Here is a 22,453-nt window from a genome sequence, read left to right on the forward strand (position 1 = left end):
CAAAATTATGTTTTAAATTGGCAAACATCATATGTGTGATTCATGGCATAATTCAAACGGGATCAAAAAATATTTATCTCTCTCCGTTGACTATTGTCCATATTTTTTCTGAAATAAGGTCCCATGGGGGTCCACCGGAAGGGGACGGACTTTGCCTCTCTATGCTGATTGACCTTAATTTAAACTGTGACCTAAACTCTTATCTTCACCTGTCCTTTGGTCTCAGGTTTGGTGTTGTTGGACACTTCCTCTACATAGTTAGATGGGAAGAAACCTTGCAACTTTCCACCATAGTCACCTTTCCACCTGTAGAGAATAGAATGATGAGTGCAATGTGAACACTTCTTTGTGTGTGTTTGCAATTGACCATGTTAGCCAAGTATATGCAGATGAACATGCATTATGCAGGGGAATAAAGAGACTAATTCCTAAGATATGGCAAAGACTCGACCGATGAGAGTGTGTGTGGACTCACCATCCATTGGGATCCTTTGTTACGTTGTGTATCAAAGCTCCTTTGCTGAAAGTGTGCTCATCCGGCTTTACAGCCTGGTAGCTATATACAGCCCTAACTGTACTTCGTGGCTAAAGGAGACAAACACACACACAATCATGAATGTCTTCATCAAAGGAACTTGCACAAGACAACAGAGAGCCAAAGCTGACAGAGTACAGCGGTGAATACACACCAGTGAGGGCTCAATCTCGTTGGGTTCCACGTAGGTCTTCATCTCATACAGACAGGCACAGTCTTTCTCCTGTGTTAGCACAATACACTGTTAGGTACCAGTCAGAGCAGATGACATGCTATTGGGTTTAGAAAACATATATTGAACTGATAGTAGTCTTAAATGTCCAGTAGCGGGGCTAAAAGGATTAGCAAAATAAAAGGTGACTTTAGGATGCATTGGAAGGTACAGTATATGTTCATTTTTTTTGTAATATCAGTTTTTAGCCACACTAGCAGTGGGGCACTAGGGATGACGATGTCAGTTGATTCAAATATCTCAACAACTACTGGATGGATCGCCATAGCATTTTGTATAGCCCAGGGGTCAGCAACCTTTACTGTCAAAAGAGACATTTTAGGCAAAAAAAAAAAAGAATCTGTCTGGAGCTGCAAAACATTTGAGCATTGTGATGAAGGTAATACAGTTTATAGTCTAAGTATATAGTATATAAGTCTAATGCAGTGAGGGCCAAAATGTTAATGTACTACGGAGTATTAGGGTCACATTGACGGAAAAAAAATTCCAGAATAAAGTCATAATATTACGAGAAAAAAAGTCGTAATATTATGAGAATAAGGTCATAACGTAACTTAAAATTACTACTTTATAATATTATGACCTATGAATTTATTCTCATAATATTATGACTTTATCCTCGAAATCTCAGATTTATTTTTTTTCCTCAATGTGGCCCTTATACTCCGTCGTACCATAGACCTACAACAATGATAAATATAAATGAAAATGTAAACAAAAAACAGTTATTCATTTCCATTTTTTAAAAATCCACAGTGAGCCACTGTAGAGGGGTTAAAGAGCCGCGTGTGGCTCCGGAGCCTTAGGTTGCTGACCCCTGGCATAGCCATTCATGGGGACCAGAGGATGAATCCTATTGTCTTTTTGGTGATTCACTGACTTTTCATATAGCACCGCCAGCAGGTCAAAGTGCTTATTTATCCTAAATAAATTACTAAATTGATTGGCACAAATATTTGCACAGACATTCATGGTTCCATGATTATGAATCCTAATGACTTTTGTGAACTTCATTCAAGCACCACAAGCAGATTGAGATTGAAGAGTGAAATGTCAACCACAACAGTGGTGGAATGTAACTACAGTGTGTACATTTACTCAAGTACTGTACTTAAATACAATTCTGAGATACTTGTACTTTACTTGAGTAGTTCCATGTGATGGTACTTCATACTTCTACTCCACTACATTGTAAAGGCAAATATTGTAATTTTTACTTCACTACATTTATTTGAAAAATGTAATTAGTAGTTGAATTGCCACTTCAGATTAATAATACAATAATGTAAATACATTATAATGTATTATTATGAATGAAAATAAGACTTGACTGCTACCTAGCAGGGTATATAGTGAAAAATAAGCCCCACATGTACCTTATTAATGCATCAATAATTATAATCCAATAACATAATATCATATTTTTTTACTTTTAAGTCGAGATGAAATGAAAAATGCCCTTTTTACCCTTTTAGATCACATCCCAGGTCACATTGTGCACTTATTTAACAACATCTATCTGCTACAGTAAACTCACTGTGCTGAAGTGGTCCACCAGCTCGGGGGTGACTGGGTAACGTAGCTTGATCTTGCGATATAGCGGCTTCTTCCTGAAGTAGTTGACCAGCTCCACGAGGCTCTCAAACTCTGTCGTGGTGCCCATCAGGTAGATGTTGCCCTCCTTCTGGATCCGACAGTGTTTCACCTTACCATCGCCTCTGAAAGAGAGAGATGATTGATACACACATACAAAAAAAAATAATATATATATATATATATATATGGCAAAAATAAATAAAGTCTTAAGTGTGATTGCACCTGAATGTGATGGCGAAGGAGTCTACTTCTCCTTCTCTCTGTCGGATGAGGAAGGCTCCGTCTCTAGGAATCCTCAGCAGGTAATCCTCTGCCTGACCTCTGCTCAGGTTACTGTAGAACCACCTGCACAACACACACACAGTTATGGTTACATTAAAGCATATTCATAATGGATTCAAGAGAGAGAGAGAGAGAGAGAGAGAGAGGGGAAAGAGTTACTGTGCTTCTGTGGGTGTATGAGAGTGAATATGAAATGTGAAAATTGCATTTGTGGTTGATGCAAAGCAAATGTTAGAGGTAAAGCTTTACCAAACCAACATCAGTATGAAAGTCATTGTACTTTCAAATCAAATTTAGGTCATATTTATAGTTATATATAAAGGTTTACTTTAGGTGCTCATCGGTGGGTTGAGAAAATCGGGGGGTGTGGAGTTAGAAAGAAGTGAGCTTACCAGCCTGCTCCCCATCTATACTTGAGGCTATAGCTGCTCAACGCTCCATTAGAAGTTACAAACATAAGAGACCATTTCTAGTCTCTCTGAGCAACACAGAGAGACTGATGCACGCTTTTATAACTAGCAGGCTGGACTATTGTAACGCTCACCTTTCTGGTCTACCAAACTATGCAATAAATCAGCTACAATTAATTCAAAATTCTGCTGCACGAGTGCTGACTAAAACCAAAAGGAGAGCACACATTACGCCTATTTTAAAGTCTTTACACTGGTTACCTGTTTAGATTACGTATTGGTTTTAAAATTCTTGTATTCGTTTATAAGGCACTACATGGCCTTGCACCAGACTACCTTGCAGAAATGCTTTTGGTTTATGAACCAGGAAAGCCCCTCAGATCCTCCGGTTCTTCTCTTTTAGTTGTTCCGCAAAGCAGAACAAAAAACATTTGGTGATGCTGCTTTCAGGTATTACGCTCCCAGCACAACTTCTGTGAAGTCCTGTCCACTCTGACAACCTTACTGTGACCAAAATTGATGTATCAGACTTGTATTTGTTCATATATGACAAACCCTTTTTGTAGATGTGGGTTGGGCTGTGGTACAGCGTCAGTCAGGCGCAGTTCAAAGTCTTGGCAGCGCAGCGGGTTGTCTCTGTAGTGCTGGATCAGGGAGTATACGCCGGGAAAGTGCAGGTTTGGCGTCAGGTAGAAATAATTGTATGTCCCCTCTGAACCTGAGCGAATACGACAATGCTGGACTCTCCCATTGCGCCTGAAATACATGCAGAAGACATGTGCTTACAGATACATACAATTGATTCAAATATACTACACACCTTTTTAATAACCTAAAAGCAGTAAAAGCTAAAACATTCTAAAATTTTGACTTTTTAAAGAGGCGGCCCCTGCAATGGGACAGTATATCACACACACAAAAAACTACATTCCTCAAGTTTTCGGTTGGGCTGGCCATGAGATCAAGAAATTGGATGTTGTACCAGAAGGAGAGGGTGAAGTCTGTGACATAGGTATCACTCTGTCGAACCAAGAAGGTGCCATCTCTTCCCCCAGTCTCTGCACAGTAGTCTTGGATCAGTCGCTCGGCCATCAGCCTGCCCTCCTTTAGGCGACCATGAAACCAGGGCTCTGAACAGTGCATGTCCTGGATCTGAGAAAAACAAGAACAATACATACAATTTATTATTGTTTCTTGTTGTTGGTTGCAAGACTGGTATTACATTGTGCAATAAACATTTACTTTGTAATGAGAAGTTAAAGCAAAAAAAATATTTTTTACCTTCTTGGGATCTTCTTCCTCCTCCTCGTACTCCTCACCGTAGTACAGCTTGTCGTCAGCGATCACACAGAAGTGCTTGTTCCACCGCTGAGAAAGAGAAATGAAAATTGAAAATGTCCCCACTATGGGACTAATAAAGGAATGTTGTATCTTAAAACAATAACACACATATTTATAGGAAGTATACGCAAATAATTTCACATTAATAATGAGATTTTTTTCAGTGATGCATGAACAGTGTGCGTTGCGGAACCTCTTGCTTTTTATTTCGGCACCCAAGTTAACCGGTTTGAGCAGCCACACGGCCTGCGTGAGTAGCGCGGATCAGGCGCTGTTTAGCTGTAAAATGAGAGTGTGTGCTCTGGCTGGTTATGGATGTATAAAAAGAACTGGATACAGCGTTGGAGGCGGGGCCCCGTCCATTCCTATGAGAGTTGCTCAGTGGCGCATGAAGAAAAAATGGCTCGACTTCTGAGCGATAAAGTACCCGGATCATCCGGCCATCTTCAGCATCCATTGGAACCATGGAGCAGGCGCAATAGCGTCCGCTTGGTTACATGGCTCGATCACGGGGTCACAGCCGTCACCCTGTCGTCACGGCTTGCTAAACCCGCCTCCCAGCCCTTGCTCCAGCCTCGGTCTGGGTCTCATTCACATGAATGGAGGAAGGGAAATAACTCTGGATTCAGCTATTAGTGCATTTTACAAGTTTTAGGGCCCAATGATTTAAATAAGGGCTATTAGAGTGTTCGTACTGAGGAGTTGATTTACCTCAAAAAAAAGTTACAGTTTTGCCAATGTAAGTCTATGGGAAAAAGTATTTTTGGGCCCAATGGCATCACGTGACTGACACGGAAGTTGTAGTACCGCCATTTGGCCACTTCGGAAATTGGCATCAACGACCGGCGCTCTTCCTTGGGGGTTTAGTATTTCCTCAGCAGATCTCAACATGGCTGCCGGGTCACAAAATTTCTCATTTTACAGCTAACCAGTACACTACAAGATGTTTCTGAAAACATTTGAGGAGAGAAATAGGCATTACAGTAACAGAATATTGATTCATGTTTGAGCAGCGCTGCCTAGTTTGACTGTTCGGTCGGAGATTGACAGCTGCTCAGAGACGGCAAGGCTCGAGCTTGGCTCTGATTGGTTGTTTTCCTCTTGTCTGTGAAATCTTTCAGATGCCATTAGGAGCACCGGAAGACACCAGAGGACACCGGAGCACACAGAGGAACATGATTTTTTTTCAGATTACCTCATGTCTCACCTCATAGTCTCATGCACTACTGTCAAAAAATAACTTTTTTAAATCATATTTGCTGCTTTAAATAAATTAGTTGATAACCAGCTTGATCACAAAAAGGTTGACCTTGTTTTGTGATACAGGCTCCACGTGTGATGTAAAACAGATCAACACCGATCATCCTTATGTTAGGAAGTGGTTAACACGAGTTAAGGAGCCTCAGCTACCTTGCCATACCCATTTGACCCCTCTGACAGTACCTGGTCCACAGGGTCCCAGATATCCAGATCTCCCTGTTTCTGCCCCTTCTTGAAGTCTCTAGTGACTCCTCCTCCCTCCACATTAAGCTTCTTGTGCTGTGCACGGAGGACAGAAGGAGAGCACAGTCATTAGTAATAACAACAAAACAAAATCGTTTGTCATACCAATTCCACTGTTTAGACACACACACAGTACCTTGAGTATGATCTTGCCCTTCAGCTGTGTAGGTGAAGGTAGCTGCTCAGCCAACTGCTCCACAGGTTCAGTAAGCAGTTTGTCTCCAAACACTTCTCTGAAGATGCGAGCCATCTGACGCTGCTGCTCCAAAGGGCAATGCTCCTCTATGGACAGGATCACTGGGAAACTGAGAGAGAGAGAGGTATGGTTGTCCAGTGGCGTTTCTAGGAATATTTAACCGGCGTGGCCCAGAGATGTTTGGAGGTGGCCACGAGGGATGTCAATGTGCGTGCATAGTGAGCAGAATTTTTTTTAATGCATTAATATTGTACTAATAATAGGCTAAAACATAAATTAATAGGCTACATGCATTGACTTAACTGTTGATTGTCAGTCTCCTATTTTGCAGAACCTTTACAGTCAATTAGGCTAACGCTTATTAATAATAGGACCTTTTTCTGAACTCATTTACAAAAGTTAAGGCTATTAAGTAGTCAAATGCTCTAAGCAAACCAGCTGTGGAGCAACGTGGCTATTACACATTTTGATGACAAACTGGGTTGGTTCTATCTTCCTCTAAATTAACTCAAAATGACTAATCTGAAACATATAGTAAGCCATACATTCTAGCATATGCTGATAGCCTGGATTTTTTGGGATATAGAATTAAGAACAGGTTCTGGTCATATTTAATTTTGAGCATATGGGTCCCAGTGTGTGTGTGTCTCCCACTGGCTTGTTAATCGCCACTGCTCTGCACTGCACTCATATGGTTGTTACCGCTGATAACGGCGTCCCGACCAACGGCATCGTAGCGGAAGTGTAGCAACCACCGTCCAGTCACTCTGATTATTTTGTTTAAAAAAAGAAAAGAAAAATGTACCGTAATCACCTTTTCTTTAGTCAAAAACACAATGTTGGAAACATTTCCTTGCACTAGTGTATTAAACAAGGCAAAAACGAGCATGGCTCACACACCCCCGCTCACTGCTTGACCCCTACTAAAGTAGGGCCAAAGGTTTTGCCCTTTTGGAACTAATGGAACGAGTTCTACTCCGGAAACGAAATTGAAGTCGTAAACAATCACAGTCTTTGGCCAAAATTAAAAAAATGTTGGGCACCCTGGACTTCTAACCCCCAAAAGGCACAACTAGACCACACTGTCAACCATCATACCAAATTTGAGGTTCCTAAGTTAAATAGTTTAAGAGTTCTGTTCCGGAAACGAAAGTGTGACACGCAAACGGACAGAAGGACACGCGGAGCGCTATATGCGCTATATACCCCCACGCAGACAAAAACAACACCTCGATGTAGTTTAATGACATTAAGCAATTCAAGTTTAGAGAATAAAGATAAATGGGAGTAAATTAGCCTAATGCTGCTTAACAAATTTCATAGAATAATTAAATCAATATAAAAGAAAAAAAATATTTTTTGAAATTATGAAATTAGACGCTTATTTTTTTCAAACCTCTATCTAACTCGTGGTAAAGACATTGAGACCTGGATGCTGCCCAGTACAACAACAGCCCAGTTGTAAATTAAATAATGTTGACAGTGTGTTATTTGATTCTTACTCTGACTTGACAAAAGCGTGATCGTTGATGGCTTTGACCACATCTTCAAACTTGATCTTGGTCGTCCTGGTCCAGCCATGGTAGATGATTGGCTCCCCGGGCCCTTCCCAGCAGTCCACTGGACAGATTCAGTACCACACAAAGCACAAAATAAAATATGAATTATTATTATTGTATACCTCCACTAATCTGATTCATGCTGGGTAAAATGGCCCTAAATGAGCCCAATGCGGTCAATGTAACTCCCAAATGTGAAATAAAATACATCTGTGATGTAAGTGTAGCACACTGGGGCTGGTTTATACTGACGTTCAACACAGCGGCATCCCAGACGCAGGCAGCGCACATAAGCCTCTGTGGAAGACTCACTACGAATCTGATCACCTGTCAGATATCTGTTGAACACAGGAGACATGCTAGATTATGGATATATTTCACAAAATTAAAACCTTAGTCATGTATTGTTACCTCTGCTATGGAGGTTGTGTTTTAGTTTTGTTTGCTTGTTGGTGAATTAGCAGGATATCTGGTACCATTTTCTAAAATAAGAGGTTTATAATGTGTAACTAATGGCTTTATTCATATTAATAAACAATTTACTAAAGATATATACATTGATATGATAGACTCAATATATATATATAACATGTATAGTTCTAATATTACTTGTGTAGTGTGTGTGTGTGTGTGTGTGTGTGTGTGTGTGTGGGGAGTCATACTGACGTGTTGTGTGAGGAGCTGATCCAGTAATGGGATAGAGGGTTGTTCATGTCCAGGTTGGTGATCTCTGAGAACTTTCCATCCCACACAGAGTTCTCCTTGGAAAAGAGGAAACTGAGGAACTAGAGGAGGAGAAAGGGTTCAGATTTAAGAGTTAACACAGTCCCTCGTTATTTGTGTGATTCATTTTAGTAACGATAAAACTTGGGTGCCTGTCATTGGTAAGGACAGAACAAACAAATCACCGGCACTCGCAGATAAAACGTGTTTCAGCTATGAGCCATCATCAGCGTGATCACTCAAGCAGTAATGCCAGTTTTAAACATTCAGGTGAGGCACAGACACAAATCGGGAAAGAGAATACATGATTAAATAATACGATTCATCTGTGAATGACCCGCCAGGACACCGCCTCTCACAACAGGGGTGGCGTGACCACAACAGTCAGAAAACAACCAGCAATACAATACAAAATATCTAGAAAGCCCAAGACCGGAAAAATATTACAAAAGCCACACCATAAAAATGAATACATGAAGACCCACAACAACAATAACCTTCATTACTGCTTGAGTGAGTAAACTGATGGAAACTCCAAATACAAAAACAACAACAAAGCTTTCAGCACTATTCCTCCTGACCTTGACCTCAACCATTTTTACATTATCGACTTAACGTACGATATATGGACATGACATCAATTGTTTTACATTATCAACTTATCGTAGAATATATGGACATGACCTCAATCTTTTTTACGTTATCAACTTACTGTACGATACATGGACATGACCTTGAGTGTTTCACATTATTGACTTATCTTACGATATAGCATGACCTTGATCGTTTTACATTATCGACCTCTCGTGCCATATACGGACACGACCTCGATCATTTTTACGTTATCAACGTATCGTATGCTCAATGGACACGACCTCGATCATTTTTACGTTATCAACGTATCGTATGCTCAATGGACACGACCTCGATCATTTTTACGTTATCAACGTATCGTATGCTCAATGGACATGACCTCGATCATTTTTACGTTATTGACGTATCGTACGATATATGGACAAGACCTTGATTGTTTTTGATGACTTGATATTGTGTTTACATGCCTGTTTGTTTACATAAGAATCACCAATATTTCAACCAACATGATGCCAGAATAAACAGCAGGGTTTTCCCTACCATTATACGACTTGGGCATTGCGCAGACATTGCTGTTAACAGAGCCCGAGAGTCCATTTCATTTTTTGTTTTGGTTGTGTAGTTTTATTTTATTTAAGTTTTATTTATTTATAATTTTCATTATCCAATTCCAATGTCTGAATATTCTGAATAAAGTGCGTTGCTCTTTGAAAGGGCGTACTTTAGCATTATTATGCTACCATATTATCATTATATCAGTGGTGTGAAACGGTCTTAAAATGACAATAATATCATTTATCACAATTATTTCTGGGATAATATATCGTCCAACAAAAGTAGCGATCATGACAGGTCTTATCGCAGTCTGTTATATCTTTGCATATTCTATCTCTGTTACACACAATACTTGCAGGCACAGAGCAGAATACCTCGCTGACGGTGAACTCGGGATCATTGGTCTTTCTCATGGTGTCGTCAATGAAGGTGGTCATCAGTTCTCGGACTTGGTTCAGGTCACTGGCCCAGGGTTCCTGAGGGATGAAGGGACATGAAAAAAGAGAGAAAGATATCAAAGCAAATGTTAGAATGAGTGAACAGTCAGTGTAGACCTATTTCTTTCACTGCTTGTGTACATAACAGTTCTGTCTATGCTTTACCTGTATTGGTTCAGCTTTGTTGTCCTTGTTCCTAGCAGCTATGTCTATTTTAAAAATGTACAACTGGAGGCTACAACTAAGGCTAAACTATTAGCAACATTTTCTCTCCATCTCTGAAACCTTTCAGCCATATTGGAACTTGCCACAGCCTCGATCACAGTAAGTCATCTCATATTGTCATAAAATTGCTGCTATATAACAGCATTGGGATCACAGTCATGATGATGTTTGACATGAATGACTATTACTCATACAGGTTACTCTTTAAGGTGCTATAGCAAGCTGTTTTAACATTTCATAGCTAGACAAGATATTCATTAGCGGTATCTGTAACGTCATTTTGCCTCGTCAAGACTCTAGTTCAAGATATCCCTAATTCTGTTCTGACTAAGCAAAACTCTAATTTTAGATATCCATAATTACATTTTGACTGGTACAATTCAAACTACTTTTGCCATTCATGTGTATGGGGTTTGTCATTATGGATATCCACAATGTGAATTATGGATATCCGTGATTCCAGTTTCAGATATCTACAATTTAATTCTGACTAGTCAGAATTCCAGTTCAAATATCTTTAATTCCCCTCAACTGAAGATATCTACATTGTCCTTTTTAGATATCTAAAAATAAATTATGACTAGTCATATTGACGTTGTAGATATCTCTAATTGGAGTTAGGGATAGTCAAAATGTAATTACAGATATCTAGAATTAGAGTTTTGATGAGGCGAAATGATATCTGTAATAAATAACAGCTACGGCAAGTGGGAGGTGAAGCTATTCAACCATACTATGGCACTGCACTGCAGCCGTATGGGTTTATAAAGTGTGTCTGGAGACAATAAATCTAAAATACGCTGTAAATTTCTACAACAACTCTCTAGTGAACAAAGCTCTCGTTGGCCACAGATTCCTTGATGATGAGCTCTTTCTATTTCATGTCATTTTCTAACTATCTGATCCACAGCGTCTCACAGCCGGCTGCACATAGAGACCGATGTCATGTGTCCAGCTCGGAGGACTAAAGGCTTGTTGTGATTAAAATGAGCTTGTAGCGCGTTGTCTACCTTACTACGGTTAGAAAGAGCCCTCGTTGGTGTTTTAATTATGTTTCTCTTATGAGTTATTGATCCGTGAAGTTTGAATCTGTGAATATCTTTCACACTTTACCGAACTATCCAAGTTAGCAAAAGCTTCTGCTGACACTGTTCAGATGCTTTGTTGGGCCGATATCCAATGGGAAGCCTTGATGAGCAACGTCATGACAACAACTCTGACTGGTCATAATGAGGTTTGACATATCTGTAACTGTTATTTAGGATAGTCAGAACTGAACTACAGATATCTCTAACTGTCGTTTTGACTAGTCACAATGATGTTGTAGATATCTCTAATGTTATTTCCACATAGTCAAGCTCAGCTATTAAATGTTAAAACAGTTTGCCATAAAAGTGCATGTATGTGCCTATGCTCGTCTGGTGGGAGGGGCTTAGGACAGAGAGGGGAATTTTACCCAAAAATGCCAAAAATAACCCCCCAGATTTAAGTGACTTGTGAATAAATCAAAAATCTAGATAAAAGATTGCTTAATGATAAAAAAAAATAATAAATAATTGCAGCTCTTATTTGTTACAGTATGAATTACTGGGAAAGGGGATGAGAGAATAATTGATTGACAGATAAAAAATGAGTCAGACATGCAAAGTTAGAACAACACCTCCGGCGCACTAATCATTCACTGTAGCTTCTTTTACCTTTTGCTGGTACATGAGGAATCGTTGGAAGTCATGGAGCAGAACTGCCGAGGCATCTGGTTTATCTGTGTTACTGTATAATGGAGAAGAGCAAACACACAGACATGCTCACAAACTACAAACTATACAACTTTCATTTACATCAGGAGAAAAATAGAGAAAAACAGGCGCTCACCCCAGAATAAAAGCACATGATTCCTTTTTGAACTCATCCAGGATCTGAGTTTGAAATATAATATGAATGAAAATGCGTGAAAAACACATGTGCAATAATATACAGAGTGTATATTTACTCTACTGTGATCAATTCAGACTCACCTCATTCTGTTCAAACATTATAAGGTTGTACAATTTATGAAATTGCTCAAAGTCCAGGCGGTCTTTCTTTGCTCCCACTTCCTGCGAAAGCCAAACAAAAAGCACTGACTGAGACAGAGAGTTGGAATATTTCCAAATCAGTTCATGTCTAATCAGTCATTTACAATCTCTGATATGATAGAAATGATGCAAATTGCATTGTAGAATAGATTAATAATCATCTGGTTGTCCACATCTATATGTTGTCTATGTATAGTTTAATCATGAAGTCATGTTTTAAAGCCAGAGAGAGAAAGAGGTGTCTACAATTCATTCAATATTATTAATTAAACACAACAATGAGGAGGACATGACATGAAGAGAAGAAGACAAGGTACCAGGAATTTGTCTTTGAGAGTACGAGAGCTGGGGGCCTTGTAGTTGAGCAAAGCTAGCAGAGCCTTCAGCTCCTTCATGGAGATGCTGGGAAAGACACAAAAAGACGGTACACATCATGTGTGCATCTGGCCCCATGATCATAAATATGACCTTTAATGAATTCAATATGGGTTATTGTATGTAAAATATATTTTTTTAAAAAGGCAAAGGAAGTGATCAGCAGCCATGCAATGCAACACATTCCTACAGGTTTTACATATTGAAATTTGATTAGATTAGAAAACACAGTTTTTACCTGTGATCATTTACATTAGGGATGCACTGATACCGATACTGGATCAGATATCGGGCCGATACTGATTCAAATAGCTGGATCGGATATCGGTGACAATGGGGCCGATCTATTCAATTTCGTTCCTGTTTAGGTTTTGTTGCTGCATTAAAAAGGTTTACACCTGAATTGTAATTCCTGTTAATTTTGAAGTTTCTTTTACCAAGTGGCTGGTGCGCGATTTATTAATTTAATAATAAAGAACAATTAAATCAATTTAAATCTATGTATTTATTTGTTACATTTTTGCTTTACAAAGTTTGGTAGATATCGGCATCGGGAGTGAAAAAGTTGGATCGGTGCATCCCTAATTTACATGGTAAAAAGAAAATGTCTCATCAAGTCAAATCATACCAGTCATAAGACAAAATATTGATTTTATAATTTATATACAGATTTAGTATGACCAAGTAACCTGATCATAAATATATATACAGTACCTGTTTGTTTTGGTCTGATTGACAGAATACATCTGCTTCCTCAGCCAACTGGAGGGAGAAGAATACAGACGGATCAATGATTGGATGAGTCTTTATCACTAATAACTGTGTGTGTGTGTGTGTGTGTGCGTGTGCGTGCGTTCACATCTACCTCTCTATAAGAACCGGAGTTGGAGCTACCAGTGTCTCTTGCCTCAGCAACTCTAGTCCTAACAGCCATTTCTGTGCCTCCTCAACAGAATCAGCTGGAAAATGAGCAAAACAGAAAGTAAATGTATTACTGTACTAAGCAGACATCTAGCTCTGTAGGATGATGAGCAGCGGGTCTGCTTTTAAAACGTAATCAGACCCGCGGTTTAGGAAACGCTTGGCCTTTGAGCTCAAATTTTTTACAAGACAAGAGGTGTTCAACACTCCCACACACTTCCTGGAGCAAGAGGTGCACTAAACACAAAATATGAACATAATCTACACTGTACGGTATCAAATGAAAAGAAAAAGAAAAATTAAAAATTAAAAATACTATGCAAACTGATCAGGCAATGTCACTCCAATAGCATTTGAGATTAAAGGAGACGTAATATAATGATAAGGAAAATCTAAGAAATGTTAAAAAACTGCTTCATCAATGTGCACAATTTTTACCGAGATTTGTTCAAGTACACAATTCTCTCCTGCATATGGAATAATTGGCATTTAATGTAAATTTTTTAAGAGAATGGTTCAACATTTTGGTTAATTACAAAGTTGGAGTTAAAACTTGGTTAGTCCAGTTAAGCATGAAGACAGGATGCTAGCCTGCTTTGTTCAGGATGTAAAAACATGCAAACCAACAACTCTAAAGCTGACTGATACACAATTCTTAAGCTGTTTAGCAACAGAAATGTAAAAAAAAACACAATTAGTGGTGGAGTGATGTGCTTAACTAACAACATCCTCCCAGTGAGGTTGCCAGGTTTGTTACCATGATGTGAGACTAAATCTAAAACTTGACCGCATCGAGCAACCTGCGCAACAGCCCAGAGACGCTGCATAGAAGTGCTGTTCTAACATGGAGCTGACCCGAAAACCACAAATTGTTGTTATGTAGGGATTAACCAAACAAGATACATTTAGTATGTGTCAAAGTAGAGTTTTTAACTTTCGATATTGCCAGGGTAGCTCTTTTTCCGTCCTCCAACCCACACGACCACATAGGTTGTTTGTTCCTACCCTCTAATACGACCCACAGGGTTAGATTAGCGACCGTACCGGTGGCAGGAGATCAACACTTCCTCATACCTAAACGTAACAGTTGCAGTTTTAAACATGTGGTTAACATTTTTAACCCTTTGAGACCCACAATAGACCAATTTTTGTCTTTAGGGGGTCTTTAGGGGGAGATAGCAGGTCAACAGTAGATGTCACATAGAAGTGGTGCACATCATCTGAAAGCTGGGAACCGGAAGATTAATTTGAGATGCAGCTCAGCGCTGAGCTGTGTGTCAAGTTCTTCTAGTCATAAAACAGAAATAAACATGAATGAATTAATTCACTGATTCATTAATTGGTGCTAAATTTAACCATTTTTTACCACTGGAGAATTTATCAAATAATGATCAAAATACCACATTAGGACACCAAGACCTTGAGGAATACCATAGAAAAAGCCATGCTGTGATTTGGGATCAAAAACTTTTGACATTTGGAGATTTCTGCAAGAATTGCATTTTTCGGCGATTGGATGGCAAGCACTTCTGTTGTTTAAACTGCTCTGAAACCACATATTGCCAGTTTACATAGTAAAGCCATCCATCCTCTGAATGCTCTAGGTCTGTAGTTTGTGGCTGTAAAGTTTCATGAGGCTGTGATTATCCTAGAGGTCACCATAGGTCATTTTATACAGGGAGGTCAAGTTTCAAAAAATGGTCTCACTGCAATGAAATGTCTCCTATGGGGACTAACATCATCACACATGAATACAGTTGGGCTCATTGGATCCACAAGAGTCTCAGCTTTACAGCGATACCCAATTTATGTAATTCAAAGACTGTTTATGGACCCCATGCAGCAATATTCAAACACACCATTTTAGAATAGGAGACAATAACACATACTCCATTCAAAAAACTGCATGTGATTCTCATAAAGTGGGCATGTCTGTAAAGGGGAGACTCGTAAACAGAATACTGCAGAAATCCACTTTTGATGAAAAGTAATTAGAAGACATAAATGAAGCCCTCACCTCCCAGACTGAGGGTGTTGAGAACAAACAGTGAGCCATAGAAGATTGTGAAGCAGGTATTTTCACTGTGTTTGTCCTTCCCATCTTTAAAGCGCTCAAAGTCCTTGGAGTTCCTCCCTGGACGAACCTCTCTGATCTCAAACAGGTCCACTGAAACATAGCACACAAACAGCATTTCTGGTATTTTATGTTTTGAAGGTAATTTGATGATTGTAAATCATCATCGCTGGGGAAGGCATCGTTTCATCTGTAGCCTGAGATCACAAAGCACAAGAGATGATTAACACATGTACAGTAACATGGTCCTTTTTCAGTTTCACTTTGACTACGATAGTTCTTTAGGGCACAGTTATTTTCACACTTTGACTCTGATGCTTGCGATTCAATATATTAAAAAAACATGTACCCTTAATATCTATCTTTCTTAGAGTATATTACTGCTATATCACAAATCTTTGACTACTATGAACCAACTATGACTGTAGCAATAAACTCCTCAGAATTTAATGACTCTGCATGCCAACTGCTGCCTAAGGGGCCGGGCTGTGGACTGCAGTACAGCAGCTAGCTATAGCCAGTCCGTAACATGACCTGAAAGCTGTCTATAGCATGGTGATCTTGATTTCCCTGTGGTTCATGTCTTCTTTGAGACAAAAAGGCAAATGAACAACAACTAATGCCGGGTACACACCACACGAGAATCAAGCTGATTTTGGGCCCGATTCCTGCCGACAACGGTCAGCAAAGCCCCGATATGTTGATGGTTCTACAGATTATCTTTCCAGATGTTCCTGTGGTGTGAGGTATGTTAAGAGTGATTTTTACATCCTCTGATCGGCTCAGAAGTCCATCCTGGCCGCACCGATCTGAAATCGTAAATATTAAACATGTTCGATATGTATGATGGGATATCCTGTTGTGTGTGTCGGGAACCCAGAGGACAGCTGATGACGCGGTCACATGGGAAAGGATAATAGCCAATAGAGAACCAAGCTGACTGAAGAAGGAAGGACAACCACCGCCGTCATGGCGGCCGCGGCTAATGCATGAACTAGTGCTAAACGTGAAGCAGAAAGTAGTAGTAGGATGGAGCTCAGAAATGGAGGACCAACTTGTTGATTTGTGGCAACAACACGAGTGTTTATTTAACGTGTCTCCATGACTTCTTCCATCCATGGTGCAAAAATGAACATCGCTAATTCTTTCTGCTTCGTGCTAATTCCTCCGCCATGTTTGTTTACACTAAAGTCACGTTTGATCGCGAGAGATTTTGCGAGATTTCTTTAGATTTTTTTTAGTGGGGACTCTTGTTGTTCATGAATGAATCTGTTAGTGTGTGGTGTGCTGTTTTGAACAAATTGTTGCTCTTCACACACTATATGAAGAAAACAGTTAAATTTAACATATCATGTCGTTATGTGTGGGCTCTCTCACATTTTCAAAATCTGTTAAGATTTGAAAAATCTTTTAGTGTGGGGCCAGCCTTTAGCCAACTACAATTACCGCCTCGTGGTTGTACGCCTCGGCCAACCAGTCAAGTTGCAGTTTACATCCACGTTTGTCCAAAATGTCATCAATTCATCATTTTATCCTGTTAGACATTTGTGTGAAATTGTCATAATTAGCATATGAATTTGTGAGTTATGGCCAAAAACGTGTTTTGTGAAGTCACAGCGACCTTGACCTTTGATCACAAAAATCTAATCAGTTCATCCTTGAGTCCAAATGGAAGTTGGTGCAAAATTTGAAAAGAATTTCCTCCAGGCGTTCCTGAGATACGAGAATAGGTCAGACTTACGTACAACCTGAAAAAAACATTATGCACTCCGCAGGGTACCTTTATTATCATCACGCATATAACGTGAAATGCACTTACGCATGAAATAGCATCTTCTAGTAATGCAGTCATCTAACAATGCACAGACTTCCTAGCCGAGTGGCTTTAATGGTGAAGAGATATTGTCACTGTGTTTTGAAAAATACTACATAAACTGAGAAGAGGATTATTGTTTATTACTCACAGACACCATCAGTTTTGTCTGCGGTGCGTGTCCATGCCACCTGCCGGGTCTCCATGATGACCTGCACAGTGAGCCGTTCCGCCTTCTGCCGAAACACCGTCATGACCACGCCCATCTCCATGTCCCGTTTGATCAGAATCTTCTTGTACTCCGTCATCTCACCCTGCGACCCCTGACGAGCCATCTCTGCAGCTGAGACAGGACAGGAGAGACACAGAGACGCTCATTCACAGTGTAAAAGGCTGAGATTATCGAGTGTTCTTAAAGCTGTAGTGGGCAGAACGATTTTGGCATCTTTGGGCAAAAATTCCATAATAACCTTTCAGCATATTGTAATTCAAGAGTTCTGAGAGAAAACTAGACTTCTGCACCTCCTCACGGCTCTGTTTTCAGGCTTTAGAAAATCTAGCCTAGTGACGGGAGAGTAACAGAATATTGATTCATATTTGATCAGCGCTGCCTAGTTTGACCGTTTGGTCGGAGTTAGCGAGTGATTGACAGCTGGCTCTCATAGACGGCAGCTGGACGGCAGACTCCAGATCAACTCTGACTGGTTGTTTTCCTCCGGTCTGTGAAATTCTGCAGATGTCATTAGGAGCAACGGAGGACACCGGAGGACACCGGAGGACACCGGAGGACACCAGAGGACACCGAGGAACATGATTTTTTTTTTTTTATTATCACCTGTCTCATGCTCTACTGTCAGGATATAGTGACCGTTTTATAAAAATAATAACTATTTTTAATCATATTTGCTCCAATTCTACCCACTGCAGCTTTAAATCTGACTTAACCCTGGTGGGGGCTGGCCTTCTACAATTGATTATTTTCCTGGTTATTTTCCTGATCAATCAATTTATGTTTTTGTCTATAAAATGTCCAAAAACAGTGAAAAAATATCATAATTTCTCAGATCCTAATTCCTAGTTTGAAGATACGAATGGTCCAAAACCCAAAGATATTCCGCAGCTAACTCAGAAATACAACATCCCCAATGTAGCCTACATCTTCTTCACTGTTTCCAGACCACACCATATTACCTCAAATCCCACTCCCTCCACAGAAATGTCCACTTGAAAATTTCAGAGAATTGCGTCCAGACACAAATTGAGCTGTGTGCTGGGTGACCTGTTAACCTCTACTCACTGTGTCTGGACTCTCCTTCATACAGAAACAGGAAGCTGATCTCACACACAAATGTTCTGATGAGTGGCTGGAATTTGCTTTGCCAAAGCCTTATATAGCTCACGCTCATTTATAGTCTATCGACGTTAGGGCAGCTGAAAGGGAAGTGAATTGTGGGCCACCTAAAGGGCACACTCTCATTCAGGTTTGTTTACATTCCGGGCCATTTTTATAAAATGGTCACTATATCCTGACAGTAGTGCATGAGACAGGTAATCTGAAAAAAAATCATGTTCCTCTGTGTCTTCCGGTGCTCCTAATGGCATCTGCAAGATTTCACAGACCGGAGGAAAACAACCAATCAGAGCTGATCTGGAGTCTGCCGTCCAGCTGCCGTCTATGAGAGCCGGCTGTCAATCACTTGCAAACTAGAACCAAAAGGTCAAACTAGGCAGCACTGATCAAATATGAATCAATATTCTGTTACTGTAATGTCTATTTCTCTCCTCAAATGTTTTCAGAAACATCTTGTAGTGTACTGTTTAGCTGTTTAATGAGAGAGTTTGTGACCCGGCAGCCATGTTTAGATCAGTCGAGGAAACACCAAGCACCGCCCACCACATTAATTCCGTGAGTAACCTAATTTTTTCAACTTGACTGTTGACGGGCTTGCATCCCTCTACAAGCTGGAGTCTGCTACTCTGCCAGAGATTGTTTATGAGGCTAAATAAGCATACTCTGTGGCACCACTACTATACAACCGTGAGTGGATACACACCGTGAGTATTTTTGTAATGCCACTCCAACAGGGTGATACTATATGTCTTTTCTCTTACTGATCGCTTCATGTCAATTTCAAGAGTGGCATTCTCCCAATTAAACTTTTATTCATATCATATCAAGCTGATCAACTTGAAAGTTTTGATATCAGGGCCAAACAAAACTGATTGGGACATCCTTAATTTCTAGTAGGAAATCAAACAACAAAAACACCATATCCTACATTTTCCATAATGCAACTCAATATCGTCTTTTATTAGACACTTTCTGCCTCCTAAATACCCACTTTTTTCATACCCCACACCTTCGGTTTGTAATGCAGCTTTCTGTTAAAGGGGCTGTATGTAGGAATCAGAAATTGCTTGTTAACAGTGACACCTGTGGCCGTTAAGTCAACAACAGTCAGCGTGCTGTTGCTCGCGCTTGTGCTCGCTCTACGTAGATGTGAGCGGGCATCGGTCAAAACACGAGACTGAACGCGATTGACAGGCATTATGTTTATTAACGTTAGCAACATTAGCAGCTAAAAGCACAGTAACACTATATATTTCACATGCTTGGCAGTAATGTTAGCTTTCCTGTCCAATAGGAATTTTGCCATTTTGATACCCAAAACAAAACGAAGGTTACATTGTCAATAAAAAACGATTAATAAATGTTTATATGTGTAAAAACTTACATACAGTCCCTTTAAACATTTGAAGTCAGAGACAACAATTATGACATCATCTGGGTTATTTATTTTTTTTTTTTCAAACTTTGGAGCGTTCCCTTTAAGGCCACAGAACTTACAGACTTATAAATGAAATGTTTTCACGGGCTGATTAGCACTCCTTTTGACGAGTAAACTGAATTTCATTATAAAATAAGTGGCGTTCCCCTTTAAAAATATAAATTAAAGACATATCTACCCCCGTGCTTACCAGGGATGCCTGCTCTCCTGCCTACTGGTGTTTCTGTTTGTCCTCTCCAGCCACAGGTCCTCACAATAGTCACTTTTCCACCTGTACGACAGCAGTATTAATATCACATGCAAATGTTAGAGCTCAGATACATATCTTATTGTGACCATGCACTCTTTCTGCCTCGGTTCATTTTATTATTATCAGCCTCTTGTTTTTGTTTCAATACGATCACTTATTCTCGATGTCAATCATTAATTTTATACCTACAGTGCACTGTATTAGTATACTGCTTGATGGTTTTGAGGGGGAAAGTAAGATAGGCGTATGGTGGTAATGAGGAAGGGGTGATTTTGATTGGAGTTGGGTAAAACTGATTGTTCCAAGGGGCAAAAATTCCATAATAACCTTTTAGCATATTGTAATTCAAGTGTTCTGAGAGAAAACTAGACTCCTGCACCTCCTCATGGCTCTGTTTTCAGGCTTTAAAAAAATCTAGCTCATGACAGGAGACTTTGACCAATCACAGGTCATTTCAGAGAGAGAGCGTTCCTATTGGCTGTGCTCTGGCTGGTGGGCGGTGTTTGGTATTTCTTCAACAGATCTCAACATGGCTGCCGGGTCACAAACTTTCTAATTTAACAGCTAAACAGTACACTACAAGATGTTTCTGATAACATTTGAGGAGAGAAATAGGCATTACAGTAACAGAATATTGATTCATATTTGATCAGCGCTGCCTAGTTTGACCGTTTGATCTGAGTTCAAGAGTGATTGACAGCCGGCTCTCATAGACGGCAGCTGGACAGCAGACTCCAGATCAGCTCTTACTGCTTGTTTTCCTCCGGTCTGTGAAATCTTGCAGATGCCATTAGGAGCACAAGAGGACACCGGAGGACACAGGAGGAACATGATTTTTTTCAGATTACCAGTCTCATGCTCTACTGTCAGAATATAGTGACTGTTTTATAAAAAATAACTTTTTAAATCATATTTGCTCCATTTCTACCCACTGCAGCTTTAACCATCTCGCGGGAGTTTCGCAACTTTGTGGTTACCTTCAAGACACAAGCATAAAAAAGCACATTTGCTGTCCCCACCATCTTCTCAGATGGTGGGGAAGATGTGTGTCAGTAAGTGGATGACAATTTGGTGTCCCATGACATGGTGTATTTTCATGGCGGACCAAGAATATGTAGTGCAGTCATAGCAAAAGAGTAATTAGAACTAGCGTGGGCACATACTTGTGGAGCAGTGTTGAAGGTCAACCTGGTACATAACAATGCCTAATATTTAACTTGCAAACCAGAGAGATATCCAAACAAAACAGTGCCACGGGAGTTCTGTTGAATGAAATTTGAACTAAACTATGTTATGAAATGTCAATAAAAAGCTACTGTGGAGAGTTTTCTAGCATATTCCAAGACTGAAAGAGAAATAATGTTTAATCAAAGAGAAGACAAATCCCATAAACTCATGCACAAAATCGTTGGCACTGAGAACCCATTTTTAGATGTGATTGAAAAGACATGCATATACTTCAAGAAAGAAATCAGAAAAAAATGCTTTGATGCTTATCATTATAAAAAGGTATAACAAGGCATATCTTCATGTGCAGATGAATTCCTTGCTTAATGTCAATAAATGTGAAAACCACGTAAGTTTATCGTGTAAATATCCATTATGTGCCTTCATCTACACTAATATAGATTAAAATGGAATATAATATATCTATAAAACCTGAAACATAAAAACTAAAAGTGTTCTTCGGTATTTTGAAGTGATATTAATGATTAACTGACATTATCGCTCAACTCTCCCCTGTTTTCCCTGCTGAAACCTTTACCCCTGTGAAGGGACTCTCCCTATTGGGATCACTGCAGCCTTATTTAGACTAACAAATTTCCTCATACTGATGCTGCAGCAATATATAACACAAATACTGTGCCAATACAGCCATACATGTATGTGTTCATGTTACGCATGCAAAAACATGCCTGCTACAGAAAAAACAGTGTTTATATGAAATGAGGATGTGATGATCCACTG

At 39.7% G+C, this 22,453-nt stretch overlaps 1 protein-coding gene across 2 annotated transcripts in view; it reads right to left on the reverse strand.

Moving 5' to 3' along the window:
• plcg2 (phospholipase C, gamma 2) overlaps nt 1–22,453 on the reverse strand; it is a 37,114-nt gene that overhangs the window by 11,554 nt on the left and 3,107 nt on the right. Inside the window, exons 2-24 of one of the 2 annotated variants that reach the window (XM_037768046.1) lie at nt 20,426–20,506; nt 17,598–17,789; nt 15,577–15,726; nt 13,504–13,597; nt 13,353–13,400; nt 12,581–12,665; nt 12,204–12,284; nt 12,061–12,104; nt 11,886–11,958; nt 9,901–10,002; nt 8,321–8,439; nt 7,907–7,992; nt 7,598–7,715; nt 6,036–6,204; nt 5,840–5,935; nt 4,337–4,423; nt 4,038–4,207; nt 3,611–3,811; nt 2,586–2,708; nt 2,305–2,485; nt 690–758; nt 476–585; nt 210–306 (exon numbers count right to left, since the gene is read on the reverse strand). In XM_037768046.1, coding sequence (XP_037623974.1) covers nt 210–306; nt 476–585; nt 690–758; nt 2,305–2,485; nt 2,586–2,708; nt 3,611–3,811; nt 4,038–4,207; nt 4,337–4,423; nt 5,840–5,935; nt 6,036–6,204; nt 7,598–7,715; nt 7,907–7,992; nt 8,321–8,439; nt 9,901–10,002; nt 11,886–11,958; nt 12,061–12,104; nt 12,204–12,284; nt 12,581–12,665; nt 13,353–13,400; nt 13,504–13,597; nt 15,577–15,726; nt 17,598–17,781 — 2,487 coding nt within the window. In that variant the 5' untranslated portion in view covers nt 17,782–17,789; nt 20,426–20,506. The remainder of the gene's footprint in view (nt 1–209; nt 307–475; nt 586–689; nt 759–2,304; nt 2,486–2,585; nt 2,709–3,610; nt 3,812–4,037; nt 4,208–4,336; nt 4,424–5,839; nt 5,936–6,035; nt 6,205–7,597; nt 7,716–7,906; nt 7,993–8,320; nt 8,440–9,900; nt 10,003–11,885; nt 11,959–12,060; nt 12,105–12,203; nt 12,285–12,580; nt 12,666–13,352; nt 13,401–13,503; nt 13,598–15,576; nt 15,727–17,597; nt 17,790–20,425; nt 20,507–22,453) is intronic. The other variant, XM_037768045.1, reaches the window with a different exon arrangement.

The sequence above is a fragment of the Sebastes umbrosus genome, chromosome 4 (genome assembly GCF_015220745.1).
Source record: "Sebastes umbrosus isolate fSebUmb1 chromosome 4, fSebUmb1.pri, whole genome shotgun sequence".
NCBI lineage: Eukaryota > Metazoa > Chordata > Actinopteri > Perciformes > Sebastidae > Sebastes > Sebastes umbrosus.